The sequence below is a fragment of the Aplysia californica genome, unplaced genomic scaffold, assembly GCF_000002075.1.
Source record: "Aplysia californica isolate F4 #8 unplaced genomic scaffold, AplCal3.0 scaffold00008, whole genome shotgun sequence".
In the NCBI taxonomy this organism is placed as follows: domain Eukaryota; kingdom Metazoa; phylum Mollusca; class Gastropoda; order Aplysiida; family Aplysiidae; genus Aplysia; species Aplysia californica.
The window spans coordinates 1,505,641-1,520,120 of NW_004797278.1; the positions used below are offsets into that span (position 1 = coordinate 1,505,641).

Genomic DNA, 14,480 nt, shown 5'->3' on the forward strand with positions numbered 1-14,480 from the left:
CCCCCCTTTGGTTGGTATCTCTGGGGGGGTTTTGGTGTGAGGGATGGGGTGGGGTAAATGCATAACAGGAAATATTAGCTCATTGTGTGCTCAGTTTTCAGGAAGAATAATACATCTATGAAATAACATTATAGATTAATATTATTCCTAAATTAATTAATTTCTAATGCAGCAACAATTCTTCTTTTTGCTAAGAGTGCTCCCCCTTGCTTTCTACCTCGTCAATTTGCCAAGTTGTAAAATTATAGCTATTAAACAAATATAACAGATAGGCCAATGAGTTGTTTTTTGATTACCTTCTAAATGCGATTGGGATTTGCTATAAAGATTTTGTCTATTTTTTCCTTAATATTACTGAATAATTGTATGCATTGACGTAAACCTCAACTTCCAGGGCTTTCGTATATCGTTGGTCTATATTGCTGCCGTAGACCATTCAATAATAGGCTACACACTCGGCTACAATAAATGTATGGCAGAATTAGGCCCACTCTGCTACTACTGTTGATGTCAAACAAACAGAGCAACCAGACTAGCTGATCTATTCGTAATAATAAGAGAGGTGAGCCCTGTTTTCGAGCTGTGAAGCTACAACGTACATCTAGATCTAATCTAGATCTAGAATCTAGATCTACATATCTATTATGATTTTTTTCATGTTTTACAATTGTAATTATCGTTGACCTGCCTGAACGTGAAATATGTTCACCCCTTAACCGTGAAGAGCAATTGCAACTTGAATTTCATCATTGGACACTCAATAATGACAATCACAATGTGACAGTGTCCTTCTCTTTATACTTTTAGATCTAGATCTACATCACTTTTATTATTCTCAGTTCTGCATCTAGAATATAGATCTAGAATCTAGATCTAGATCTAGATCTTGATCTTGTTCAGAACGATGGACATGATAATATCTTTACTTTCTACGTTCTTCTGTAGGCCTAGGTCTAGATCTAAATCTAGATCTAGATCTAGATCTAGATTCTAGATCTAGATCTAGATTTGTTAATTGGATTTATCAGTGCCCAGTTCAGTGCCATGCAATATTCGTGTTGTAGTGGGGAGACCAGCAAGCAAGCAGACAGGTGCCTGTTTAGTACTCTTTAGACTACTGTTCAAAGTCAAAGTTGAAATATCATGTAGTATTAGTATTGCAGAAGTCTGTCTCTTTGTCACAGAGTAAACAAAGTTTTAATTTTGATTGTTTGATTGTAGTTTTGTAGAATTGTTACTTTTGTATTTGTATTGAGATTGTTGTTTGTTTGTTTTTTAGGGGGGGGGGGAGAGTTTAACTCATTCGCTACACCAAGCCGTGACGAACGACCACCTTGAGACATAGAGTAGAACAGAGGGGTAGAGGTAGGGTTTGGGGTAGGGGTAGAGGTAGGGTTTGGGGTAGGGGTAGAGGTGTTAGGTCTCTTCTTTATTGTAAGTGTTTGTTTGGGTGATCGCTTGTTATGGAAGTCTTTCCTGTAATGGGGTATAGATCTACATGCTAAATATTATAAAACTGTTAAAACTGTGTCAAAGTGAAAGAGGGAGTAGTTTATAAAATTTCTCTAAAAAACACTTCCAAGTCAAAATAAATCGATTTGGATTCGTAAAACATTGTATTATAATCATAATTAATATATAAGCAGTAAACAATGATCCTGCAATCTGACCGGGGTCTAGCTGGGACCGGGCAAGTTTCACTGGGCACTCCCATCGTCCTCATGGGGTTATAGAGCTAATTTGAGACAGATAAAGATATATTATATATTATCTGTGAGATTTGAGGGTTAGGGGGTGAACACAATGTGGAAGACAAAACCTTTTGTTTCTAATGGCACTTCCAACTTTCTAGCACACTGACCCTTTGAAGCTACGTCAGAAGAAGCAATTTCATCTAAAATATTAACGATATAATGTATACAGGGATGAGTTGCTGGATGTCGTTGGGGAGTGAAAAAAAAATAATAATCTACTTTGTTCAACTTGACCTTCAGGATCACACCCTTTAGAATCAAGTAAAATTCTGAGTTTGTTTTTGTCCATATTTCAAATAATAATATTGATATTTTTTTAAAGTGAATGTGACCTGATAGATTCATCTTGTAAATTTCTCTGAGAGATTAAAAATTATTTTTTTTATTTCAGGTGATGCGAAAAGAGCAACCTTCAACCATGTATGACCGCTGATCCACGTTCATAAAACTTCAGTTGCCAAAATGGATGTTGATCTCATTCAGCTGAAGCTGGTTGAAAATTATAGGTTTCAGATTTTATCATTTATTGCCTTAGGAATTGTTTATGCTCGTGGAGCTTGGAATGTATTTGGAGTGCTATTCCTTGCTGCTGGTGCAGGTCATACATGTGACTATGACAGAGAAATTGTTACAGTGGAATCTAAAGATAGTAATCAACATGTGACTACAATCTTCAATGCCAGCAGTAATTTCACAGTGACGACTGTTTCATGGGGCCTTGATGGTAAAAAATCGAAGGACCCCTTGATCGTACCTAGAGAATGTGATGTGATTGTGGCAGGGGAAAATGGCACCAACTTAAGTATGCCTTGTACATTTGGCTGGGTTTATCGAAGTGAGTTCGAATCTACTATTGTTTCTGAGGTGAGTATAGCACTGATAAAATTATAAATTTAATTCCAGATTTTCGTTACTCATTAAGATAAAAATCATTTGTTGGTTTCACCACTTTTTTATTTCTACCTTTTAAAAAAAATTGTTTTACTCAAAGTTTGTGCCTTCTTGTTTTGATCTGTCAAATGAAATTCCAGAGTTGTTAGTTTGCTGATAACAACGTGAACTGCCTTTTTATGGCTAATAATTTTTGTTTAATTGTTGTTTTTTAATTTTTATGCCACTGAGATTCAGCAGCTGTTACTAGGATTGTTGTCCTATTGCCTTGTTTTCTTTTTGGATTCATTATATAATACACTTCGTTTAAACTTATGTCTCAACACATTTCATTGCAGTGGGATCTTGTTTGTGTGAGGGCTTACCTCTCAGAGCTGTCCACAACATTGTATATGGTGGGGTCCATGGTTGGAGCCTTCCTGATATCTCCATTATCAGACAAGTTTGGTCGGCGTATTGTTCTGCTGCTTTGTTTGATGGCTCAAGCTGTGGTGGGTGCCTGTGTAGCACTATCCCCAAACTATGCTGTTTTTACCACCCTGAGGTTTATAGTGGGGTTCTTCAACATGGTGAGTTAAGTTAAGATATAAAACACTTGACTGTTGGTATTGTAAGAACAACTTTAGAATTTTTTCAAGTTTCTAAGATAAATTAATTGACCTTGCAAATGGGATATTCGAGTGTGACCTTTAATGTTTTGTTTCTGTCTTCAAAGGAATCTAACATACAAATGTCACTGTACTGTAACTATAATGACCTAACCGGGCTTGACATGACTATTTCTCCTCTGCTGGGAATTAATTCTTGCTAAGTTTGGAGAAATTTTTTTAAGTTTCTAAGGTAAATTGATTGAGCGTGTAAATGGGATATTTGCGTATGACCTTTAATGTTGTTTTGTCTCTTTCTCCAAAGGAATCTAACATACAAATGTCACTGTACTGTAATGACCTATAACCCTGCTTACCATGACTATTTCTCCTCTGCTGGAAATGAATGCTTAAAAATTATAGGGAGCAAAGAGGAGCCTCTTATGCTTTAACTACAAAGACCGTTCTTTAATTGCCCTAAGTAAGAACCACCTTGTTATGTTGCCAATAGCATTGAAGGGTATTCGTGAAATGATAATTTTTGGTAGTCTATGAGGCAGAGACAAGTCAATCAAGTGATGAACTGTCAAATGGCAAGGCAGCATGACATTGACCACAACATGCCGAACACATACTGTCAGTGCTGCACACAGGTGTTATGTTCTGCAAAACAACAGATTTCAGTGTTGAAGGGTGTGGTTGCTCATTCTATTTTATGCACTATTCATGCTGCCACTTTTAGAAAATGGAATAGGACAGAAAAGCACCCTTCTTGAGATAGACGATAAAAGCTTGCAGCATGCACCCATGCCTGAAGAAATGAGAATGTATGTTGGCAGCCAGAGTTGAAACTAAATCTCTAGTTATGCAGATCATTGTATTTATTTAACTGAGTTAAGCAGTGGTCAGTTGTCAAAGGGATTAATTGGTCAGATTGGGGGTATTTTACAACCTCATTTAAATGATTGCATCAAGACAGATAGTACTGACTTATTATGATCTATTTTTGACTCCAATCTCAATACAACACTGGTTTAGAAGGATTTGAGAGTTTTTAGTGTTACAAGGTGTGACAGTGCCTCACTGAATGACTTTTTTGCCTTTCAGATAGACGTGCTGAGCCTTTTTCTTGAACTGACGTCTTTTTTTCATTTGCACTAATATTCTAGGTGGTTCTGATCTGCTGGTCATGTTCTGATCGGTTCAAAGTACGTTTGATCTTGCTTTTTAAATTAATGTGCAAACACACAGAGATGTGCGCACATACATACACACTCACATACAAGTATAACCATACATAACATAATTCACATATGTAGTTCACTTCATGAGCTTTATGGCTTCTCTTTTTCTTACTTTGCTTAGGGCATCGCTTTGTGCACTTACGTGATGATGACAGAAATATTTCCAGCCCAGCACAGGGCAATCCCATCTTGTGGCTTCCAAATTTTCTGGGCATTTGGTGTTATGTTGACTGCTCTCTTTGGATTTGTTGTTCGAGATTGGCGGCACCTACAGTTGGTGTTCTCTCTGCCCAACATATTATGTGCTGTATTTGTTTGGTAGGTGGGAATTCTTAAACTGATTTTAGTTACTGAATGCCTTTTTACCAAATGTTAATGATGATATAATATTGCTTTTTTTTTTTCAAAGTAAATTATTTTGAATAAATTGCTTATACTTTTTTCAGAATGCTTGTAAGAGAGTTGTTAGTTGTGAGTGAGAGTGCCACTTCATATAAATTGTAATTTTTTAAGATTGCTGGGTTTTTTTGGAGGATAAAATAAGACCTTTAGGAGATTTGTTTTGTAATGACATATGATAATGACAGTCAATGTATAACATAATGACACATACAGATAATGTAATGTAGGTAATGTATGTCATCACACATGCTTTGTCTGAGGCTTTAAGTTCTAGTTCTTCTAGTTCTATATTCTAATGATAGTTATTTTTTTCCTGCCTTACTCAGGATTATGCCAGAGTCTCTTCCATGGCTGATCTCTCAAAACAAGTTGTCCAAAGCGCAGTCGGTGATTGCTCGAATTGCCAGATTCAACAATTTGGATATCCCTGATGACTTTTACATGTATGAGGCCTCACAGGTCAACTCCACAAATGATCAGGAAGACATTCAGTGTAACTCGCCATCCTCTCGCTGTGCAGACCAACCCCTCCTGTCTGAAGAACTTTCTCAGCAGGAAGCTGTGGGGCTTTTGTCAGAGGGTTCAAGTCATGAGCTGAGGGATCGGGAAGCAGTCGCAGATAAACAAAACGGGCACGCACAAGCAGGAGATGACACAAGCCAGACTGGGAGAGTGACCACACCAGAGCGCATTGTTGATTCACCCGCCATAGACCCAGAGGTTCAGATTATAGCTGAGTCCACTCCAGGGAATGCCGGCTTTCAACAAAGCACAAGAATCAGCCGTACAAGGGAACTGAAGAATGTCTTCACTCTCTGCACTAGCCCCAGAATCAGGCTCTACACCATAATAATGTTTTTCCTTTTGTAAGTACTGTTGCCGTTGTATTTTCCATCAACTTTGCCTTATTTTAAAAGTTTTTCCAGTATTTTCTTTGATTGCTCAAGCCATGGGTATCTTGTGGAGGACTGAAAATTTGAGTACGTCTTTCTTCTTTCTGACATGATTCTATTTCTTGTGTCTTGTCTCTCCTTTTTCATGTATGTTGTGTGAAAAGAGTTTTTCTTCATTTACTGTCATGCAAATGAACGATTCTTTTTTTGATGAGTGTCCATCAGTATTTGGTGATTTGCAGCAGTTCATTTAAAGTATCAAATACAGTTTTTACGCATGTGGATGGGGGATCTGCAGTCCTAAAGAGAGCACAAGGTCATGGGTTATTTACAAATAATACAATTGCCATTGTGTTCAAAGAGGGAATTGTGATATTGTAAGTTTTATTTGATATCTTATTATATAGTTAGTGTACTCCAACCAAGATATGTTTTTTATGGTACTTTTCAGTTTTGTGAACAGCCTTAGCTATTTTGGGATCTCCTTGAGCACACCTGTGTTACATGGCAACCAATTCTTCAACCTGTTTTTGCTTGGAGCTGTGGAGATACCTGCTTACGTGATCTGTATTCTTGTTTGTGAACGGTAAGCCATAAGACCCGTTTATTTTATATCTAGAATCACAAATCACGGATACTGTATTATCATAGGGGGAGCCTGCCAAGTTGAGACCTCTCTGGCAACATTTAAAAAAATTTCTTAGGGAGGAGGTTAAATGTTTACACTCATACTGAAGTCTGTCGTGTCAAATTGAACGGTTTCCAGAAAGGAATTATTCAGAAGGACAAAAGTGTTGGTCTTGAGGGGAGGGGGGGAGATTAAGTCATGTCATGGCATAGTGAAAGTTTGTAAACAAGTGTCAAGTTTAGCAGTATGTAGATAGGTGCACATGATACTTTAGATTGAGGACATTTTTTGTAACACTTATTTATGGATATGAGGTTTTTGTATGGATTTCAAAGGAATATATGAATAAATGCATTTTTTCAAAAATGTACTGATTATTGGCAATTTTTACTTCTCAAATCAAATTTGTTTTCATATACCCCCAGCGTTGGTCGGAAAGTACCTCTCTGTGTGTTCTTGTTGACATGTGGGGTCATGAATATAACAGCAATGATGATATCGGATGAAGCCTGTAAGTAAAGTTCTAAGTAGCTGTTTGTCTGATATTTTTATACTCAGCCATATACTTTGCCTTTTCGTAAATATCTGCAGTCAGGCCATAAACCATAATTCGTCCTGTAATATCAGGGGTTGTTTGAGCTCTTTACGTGCTCAGTAATGTTTTGTGACAAGTTTTTCTTTGGATGAAGACCAGAATATAAATAAAACAAGATAAATGATCCATTGCTTCTTGAGAAACAAAACAGTGCATGCTGCTGCAATCTTTTCCAGTTTTGTTAGTCTGTTGTTTTTGGTTCTTAAGTTTTCATTTTTCCGTTTTAGTTTGAATAAGTAAAAGCTTTCACAAACTGTTTTGTTTTTGTCTTTGAATGGATTGGGAACAAAGATATACTGACTTCAACATAAGTTAAGGACCATTTGCAAACATTCTGAGTGGTCTTCTTGGGTCGACCTGCACGTGGGTGTTCTTGGACTGATCCAGTGGCTTGATGGCGCTGCCTCACGCTGACAGTGTCAGAGTGTGACACTGCAAGTCTTCTGGCAACTTCTCGGGCTCCAACTCCATCCTGCGGCCATGCCATAGCTCTGGCACGACCAAAGTCTCTCTGCATTCATCTTGATGCCGTGTTGATGCGATACTGGATTTTGTGCAAACGACGGCTTATATTGCCACCAAAGTGTGTACAGTTTGAAACCGTACGTCCGTTTTTGAGGTGCACCAAAATTTTAAACTGAGGAATATCCGTGGTGTCGCACACAAGTCGATAAAAAACAGCAAATCTGGCTAAACTTCCTTTAGGATTTCCGTGCTGCACATGTTGGTTTTGCCCCCTTAGGAAGCTTTGCAGTACGCATTAGTAACCCATTAACACTTTCAAAGAAAAAAAAATTTGAAACTTTCCTTGCGGTCTTTTTTTTTCTTCGTATTTTGAAAAAATCAGGGCTGTCTGTCAAGGTGGTCCTTAACTTATTGAAGTCTGTAGTATTCATTGCCATGTGGCTCAAGGATACCTTTAATGTGATCAAAGTAAGCCATGGACTGTTTTGTTGGGTTTTTTTTAAGGTTTAGTTTGGGAATTGTGGAAAATTTCATGTTCACCAATAAACAAAAATTTTAGAATTACTGAAGACAAAAATATTATTCAGAAAATGGAAATAACTCTAGATTGTTATCGTTTTCAAAACTGCGAACCAGTTGAATTTTGAAATCTTTCATTCAATGTGTTTTTACTGTCAATGAAAATAAAGTTGGTAGTATTTCTATTGCAGCCGAAGGATTGGCTATGGTGAAGCCTTTTATAAATAATATGTCCTTGTAAAGTCCAGTGTCTACACCAAGGAATAAAAAAATCAATCTCAGAAAGAAATTGTTCAGAAGCCAACGGTGTTGCCATTGTTTACACGTCATTGCTAGTCCAATGTTCTATGTGGTAGTAAGGTAGAAGTCCTGTGTGCTGTTTATAGTTGATGATGTGCTTGTTTTGACAGCTCATCCTGTGTTGTTTGACATTTGTATACAAACTCTTTCCCCAGCCTCGGGCATGAGTGGTGTGAAAATTGGTTTTGTCATGCTGGGAAAATTTGCCATTACAGGCGCCTACACAACTGTGTATTTGTACTCTGCTGAGATCTTCCCAACATGTATCAGGTAAAAATCCTCTTTTTTTTTTTGTGGAAGGTGTTTTACGGTGCTTGCAACAGAATAAGGTCAAGTGTGTGGGACACATTTAACATTTTCAGTTGGTAGGAAATTTTGAATTTTACCCGGGTGGCGGCCGAAGCCTACTCTTATGGATTTTGTATCACCAAGGGATCTTAAACTTGCGCAATTTGCACACGGGACATCCAAGATTTTTCTCCCTTATCTGAGAAGGCTAGGTGTAGATCTTACCTACCATAAGATCAGGGGTGTGGCTGAAAGACAGCAGTAAGAAGGAGCCAAGGAGTAGCATTAGAAAGGTTGTAGACAGAGTCAGAACGCCAGAGGAGGGGACTAAAGAGGTGAGGGGATAACATTTTCCTTTTGAAGATTCATCTGCTCTGGAAACTCGGCCCAGTCTGACCTGCAAGCCCCGTACATAGCTCTGTCTTTTAAAGAATGAAATAAGCAGGGTGACTGCCAGGCCCCGGGAATCCCCCGGAAATTTGAAAAAAAATCGCCGAGATCGGGGAATGCCCTGGGAATTTGAGGAAATCTGTAAATTGCCCCGGGAAAGACCCGGGTAAATACATAAAAGGTCTCGAACATTTGAAAACCAAATGGGATAATGTCCTTGGGTTCTGGGTTCATTTTTGCCTGTGGCAATTGAGATATTCATTCCACTTTTCCCGGTCTGAGAGTACGCTTCACGCGAACTGGCGGCTATGGCGGCAAGCGGAAGTGTATGTGTGATACCAAAGCTCGATCTACTTTCGCTTTCGTTACCACCCAGAAATTTGCCGGTAGCAGTCAGATTAACGCAAGATTTGTAATACACAGTTTGTGCTTTACAAACGCTGTATCGCCGTTTAAATAAATAAATATTTGTCTTGTGCTGTCACTTGGGGGGGAAAAGTTATAATACAAGCGTCTTATCGGGCTTGCCTGCCATCGTGACCGGTCAGTGAACCTGTGGGTTTGCGTCACATTGTGAGTACCGGGATCATTGGGGTCACCAAAGTTCCTTCCAAGTCTGTGCACTGCGAAATATAGGGCTCCGGAATGGGAGGATTTATTGATTTTTTAAAAAGGTACAGTCGGGGAAGGGGTGAGGTTGAAGGCAACACTGGATGACTAAAATGGAGCTTGGAAGCAAATTTCAGTACTTAGAATTTTGATTAGTACTAGAGCTTTCTGCAAAGCGCGCATTGGTGCAGGCCTTGTGTGGAATTGGGATCCATCATATTCATACCTTGTAAGCCGTACTTTTTAACCAAAACAAGATTCATTTTTATATAGTTTATATAGGCAAATATGATGAGGGGAGTAAGAACAGACTGAAATGCATAAGTCACACAGTATCCCAGTGCCACGCTGACATGTTGTTGACTGGATATAATGTACCTACATGCTTGTGTGTGTGTGTGTATGTATGTATAAATGGAGCACGCGCTGTCATTGTTATGTAACATGCCCCTGGAAAATGGATGAGCCCACTGGGAAATTGAGAAGCCGGGTTGGCAGTCATCCTGAATAAGTCAGTATGAAAATCATAATCATCAATGCCTTCCACCCCTGGCAGGGTATAGGCCACATACAAGCTCCTTCCATTTATCTCTGTCCTGGGCCTACCTTCCAAGCTCGTTCCAAGTGAGCTTCATCTCTCTCATGTCCCTTTCCACCCATCTCCTCCATGTGTCCCATAGCCTACCCCTGCCTCGTGCTCCCTGTGGGTTCCACTGCAGTGACTGTCTTGTGATGTTTCCGCTGGGCTTTATTTTACAAATTTGCAAAAAGTCAACGAAATCAAGACTTTAGTCACTGTTTGAGATCTTCATTGTCATGTTACCCACAGCACCCTATCATCATAAACAGAAGCAGTTTTGTCCTGATACATTCAGACTTTTCACTCATATGTGTATTGCGGAGGAACAGTTTTTGTTTGAATTCATATAAGATTTCTAGTAGTTTGGGCATGATACAGGTACTGTTGACTTGCCAGTAAATTTGTAGCAGATTTAGTCTGGTCAAAAAAATTTTGAAACGTAAAATAAATGTCAAATATGCTGGTTTGCAAAATCCATACATGACATACCATTAAAAAAACCCAGCAAATATTTCTCATTTTGCTGTCCTTGATCGTCGGGGTTATTTTTTTTACTGTTTTGGGGATTTGAAAGTACACATGTGTACATCTCATAGAGCTGCAAAAAAGATAATGTTGGTTTCTAATAATTTCACATATTCTTTCATCGTTTTCAAATTCAAAGTATTTACTGTCTGTGCGTCCTTGCTGATTTCTTGATGTTGAGCTTAGAATCAGAAAGATTTTATTAATTAAAATGCTTATTGCATTTTTTCTCTTTTTTGTCTTCCTTCAGGAACCATGCTGTAGGGATCTCGTCGTGCTTTGAGAACTTTGGAAGCATAGCTGCACCATTCATTGTTTTCTCTGTAAGTTTGTTAAGCGGGTGGCTAAAAGTGTGGTAATTTTAGCATTCTTAAACCTCCCGCAGGCTCACTTACTTATTTTGGTACAGACTTTTCATTTCCCATCTTTATAGGGTAGCTTTGCTAGTGCTTAATAGCCTTTTCCAATGTTGGCTATTCTATAGATATACGAGGGCTGTCCCACGGAAAACCGGAAAAGGTCCGTAAAAGCAAAAATCTTTGTCCTATTATAATAAAACTGTAACACATCATACCTCAACATGTGCTTTATTTCTCAATGTAATCACCATCCCGCTGGACACATTTTTCCCATCGATGGATCTGGGAGAAGATACCCTCCCTGAAGAATTTTTCGTCAAGGGATTTCAACCAATCGTTCACGGCTTCCACGAGGTCTTCGTCGTCGGTGAATCGCTGTCCAGAAATATGGCGTTTCATTGGTTCAAAAAGGTGATAATCTGACAGGGCCAAGTCAGGACTGTGAGGGGGGTGTAGTAGAACTTCCTAGCCGAACCTTTGGAACCAGTCTTTCGTGACGTTTGCGGTGTGTGGCGTTGTGCTGCCATGCTGCAAAATGACCCCGCTGGTCTTTTTCGGCCCCAACCCATCAAGCAGAGACCTTTCAATAGTGCAGCTCATCAAACTCTATCCTATAGACAGTCGACTTTGAAATGTTTAGCGACTCGCAAATTTCGCGAATTTTTAGGCGCCTGTCTGTTTGATAAAGTTCGTTAACGCGACTCTTGTTGTCCTCAGTCTTGGCAGAAAAACGAGATCCTGGGTAAACTTTGTCATCGATATCGGAGTGCCCGGCTTTGAACTTACTACATCACTCATATACCTGTGACTTTGCCATTACTTTCTCCCCATAAACTGACTTTATTTCAGTGTGTATTTCTAGAGGTTTGAGACCTTTTGCGGTCAGAAACCGAATAACAGACTTCACTTCTACCCTTGACCAATTTTCCAAGGGGGTAGCCATCTTTTGAGAACTGCTGTGCTCATTTGGTTTGTGCGATTCTCATGGTGCTCAATCGGGAAATTTCTAAATGATTGTTTTACAAGTGTGCGTTTACAGAATGTGAAAATATTGAATAGTTTTCAAATTACAGCCAAATTCCGGTTTTCCGTGGGACAGCCCTCGTATATAGGTCTCACAATGCGCAGGAATCAGGCGCTCGTCAATTTTTGGACACATGGAGTTTTTGGTATTATCTTAAAGCCCGTTCATTTACCTTGCTTTTGATGGAAAACATACCCATTTATTTTTAGTAGAAGTTGAAATATTTGAAAGTGAAGAAGGTTTGGGTCACCTGGTGTCAGAGGTAAAATTGGCAAGAAAAGGGCAGCGAAAGTTTGGTGACTTCCAAAGGTGTAGTGTACTTGGAAACTGCAAATTTACATTTTTTGTGCCTTTGATCAACATTTTTCAGTAAAATCCACTCTGAAATATGTTGACGTTTTTTTTTATGATGGACATAAAAGGTTCTGAGCCCAAAACAAAAAGCCTGAGGAAAATTGCCCAACAGGTAGAAACATGTCTGTTTCTTCAATGTCATTTCTTACACGAGCGCGTAATTTCACCACATATTGTATTTTTGAGAGAATTGTGAGTCAAGGCTGTCCTCAGATGTGAGTGAAAAAGACAGGCAAGGTGGTGGTAGTATAACATGTTTGCCAAGTTTCCCGCCAAAGGCACAGACTTCATGTTGCTTTCAGCACGGTCATGTCTGTGATGTACTGATGTACATACTGGTGCTGTAGATCTAATTTTACTATTGTGTCGGATGTTTTGTTGTAGACATTGTTTTATAAAAGATGATACCAAACAGGTCAATCGGTGAAGTGTAATTAAGAAAAACCTTTTCTCACATGAAAAGTACTCATGATTCCTTTAAATTTGTCTTGATTCTTCTTTCATCAGCCATTAGAAGCTGATGAATGCAGTTAAATGCTACCTGTGGGTTTTATGACAAGTGCTCTCATCAAACCCTACCACAATATGCTGAAGGCCTAGGAAATAGTCTCACTAACAAGGCAATCCCCAATGTCCGGATCGGATGCGGGAACAACTTTTTTCTTTGCTCTCATCAAAATGCTTTGTTCATCCCTTGTTAATGAAATCAAAGGAATAGAGTCGAATGGTGCCATTGCCTCCTAATGACTGATGTAAACGATATCTTTTGACTCTGAGACAGCAAACTGCCACAATGTCACCTCAAAGCTGGCACATCTGTTACAAGAGGACGAAACAAATAAATACTGTGCTTAATGTTGCCACTTACACCATGAACTCGCCCACTTTCTTTCAGGGCTTGGTAGTTTGATGACGGGAATCACTGAATGGATACTATGTTTTTATTTCCATGATTACTGGATGATCTTTCAATGAGAACTGAATGAAAATGTTAAATATGCAGAAACTCCAGGTCCATCCATGATAAAAGTACTCAAGATGCATCATTTCGTGATGAGTTAAATAATAATTCACTGCTATCGCTGAAATGTAATGTGCCAGAGGATTAAAATCTCCTATTGCTGTGAGCGGATTCATACAATGGGTTATAGGCTCTGCACCATCGATACACGGTCCATCATGTTCACAGGCTGTAACACTGACAGGATTCTGACATTGTCTCCGTGATTGCCCTTATTACCCTGACAGGATGATGCTTAGTGACTGCAGACAATACAAACCTGTTTGAACGGTCCCACAGAGCTTCAAGTTCTGTTTGCGTACATGGATATTTTGTGAAGTACTTCTGTTCCCTGCTTGTAAATAAAGTTGGAGTTGAGGGTTGGGGGGGGGGGGGGGGTGTTGTTCTTGCAAAGTCATTTTGCATGTTATATGCGTGGCATATTAAAAAAACCCACATTTTTAGTTAACTTAATATCAAAATATTGAAAGTTTGTAGTTTTATATGAGAATGTATGTGTGCTCTTTACTTTTTTGTAAAACTTGTTTTTTTTTCACTATTTGCAATTGACCTCCATTTACTTTCTATGTTTTTCAGGCTAAGTCGCATCCAGAATTCCCGATGATATTGTTTGGCATAGTGTCTGTTATTGGAGGACTAATGACCCTCTTCATGCCAGAGACCCATAGGCGGCCCCTTCCTCAAACCATCGAAGAAGTCGAGTCTTGGGGCATCTGCAAAAGAAGACGCACAGAATAAAAACATATAATTCTTTTGACCCATTTGACGTGGGTTTAAAAAAAAAAAATTGACATGGAGTGTTGTTTTTAGAATATTATGTGGGTTGTTGACCTACAAGTCTTTTATTTATCATTTGAGATTGCAGTAGAAACCTTTTATGGATTCCAAAGTGAGACAAAGAGTTGTTTTTTTAAGCTATACTTTGAGTGTTCCTCTAGATGATTACCCCCCCGTGGCAGTGCCACTGACTGTAGTATTTTTAGGCCATTCCCAAAGGGGGGACATTTCTCATTCAAGCACAGTAAAATTGTAAATGGGCTGATTCACCATGT

General features: G+C 38.9%; 1 protein-coding gene across 2 annotated transcripts; it reads left to right on the plus strand.

Annotated features, from left to right (window-relative positions):
• The first annotated feature begins 351 nt into the window (after positions 1-351).
• Positions 352-14,169, plus strand: LOC101848253 (solute carrier family 22 member 5). 2 transcript variants are annotated; one of them, XM_005089692.3, is made up of 10 exons: positions 352-562; positions 2,146-2,618; positions 2,984-3,214; positions 4,598-4,794; positions 5,205-5,744; positions 6,223-6,357; positions 6,825-6,910; positions 8,434-8,548; positions 10,921-10,993; positions 14,005-14,169. In XM_005089692.3, the coding sequence occupies exons 2-10, from the start codon at positions 2,217-2,219 to the stop codon at positions 14,164-14,166; spliced, it is 1,941 nt and encodes a 646-aa protein (XP_005089749.1). In that variant the 5' UTR covers positions 352-562; positions 2,146-2,216; the 3' UTR covers positions 14,167-14,169. The 2 variants fall into 2 exon arrangements, with proteins under 2 accessions (XP_005089749.1, XP_012937668.1); XM_013082214.2 differs by lacking the exon at positions 352-562 and adding an exon at positions 960-1,091.
• The last annotated feature ends 311 nt before the right edge of the window (positions 14,170-14,480 follow it).

Excerpts from the sequence above, each read along its gene's own strand:
- LOC101848253 (XM_005089692.3), top strand. The coding sequence starts at position 2,217 with ATGGATGTTGATCTCATTCAGCTGAAGCTGGTTGAAAATTATAGGTTT. Across the intron at positions 2,619-2,983 it reads AATCTACTATTGTTTCTGAG|TGGGATCTTGTTTGTGTGAG; the intron begins GTGAGTATAGCA and ends ATTTCATTGCAG. Across the intron at positions 6,911-8,433 it reads GATGATATCGGATGAAGCCT|CCTCGGGCATGAGTGGTGTG; the intron begins GTAAGTAAAGTT and ends CTCTTTCCCCAG.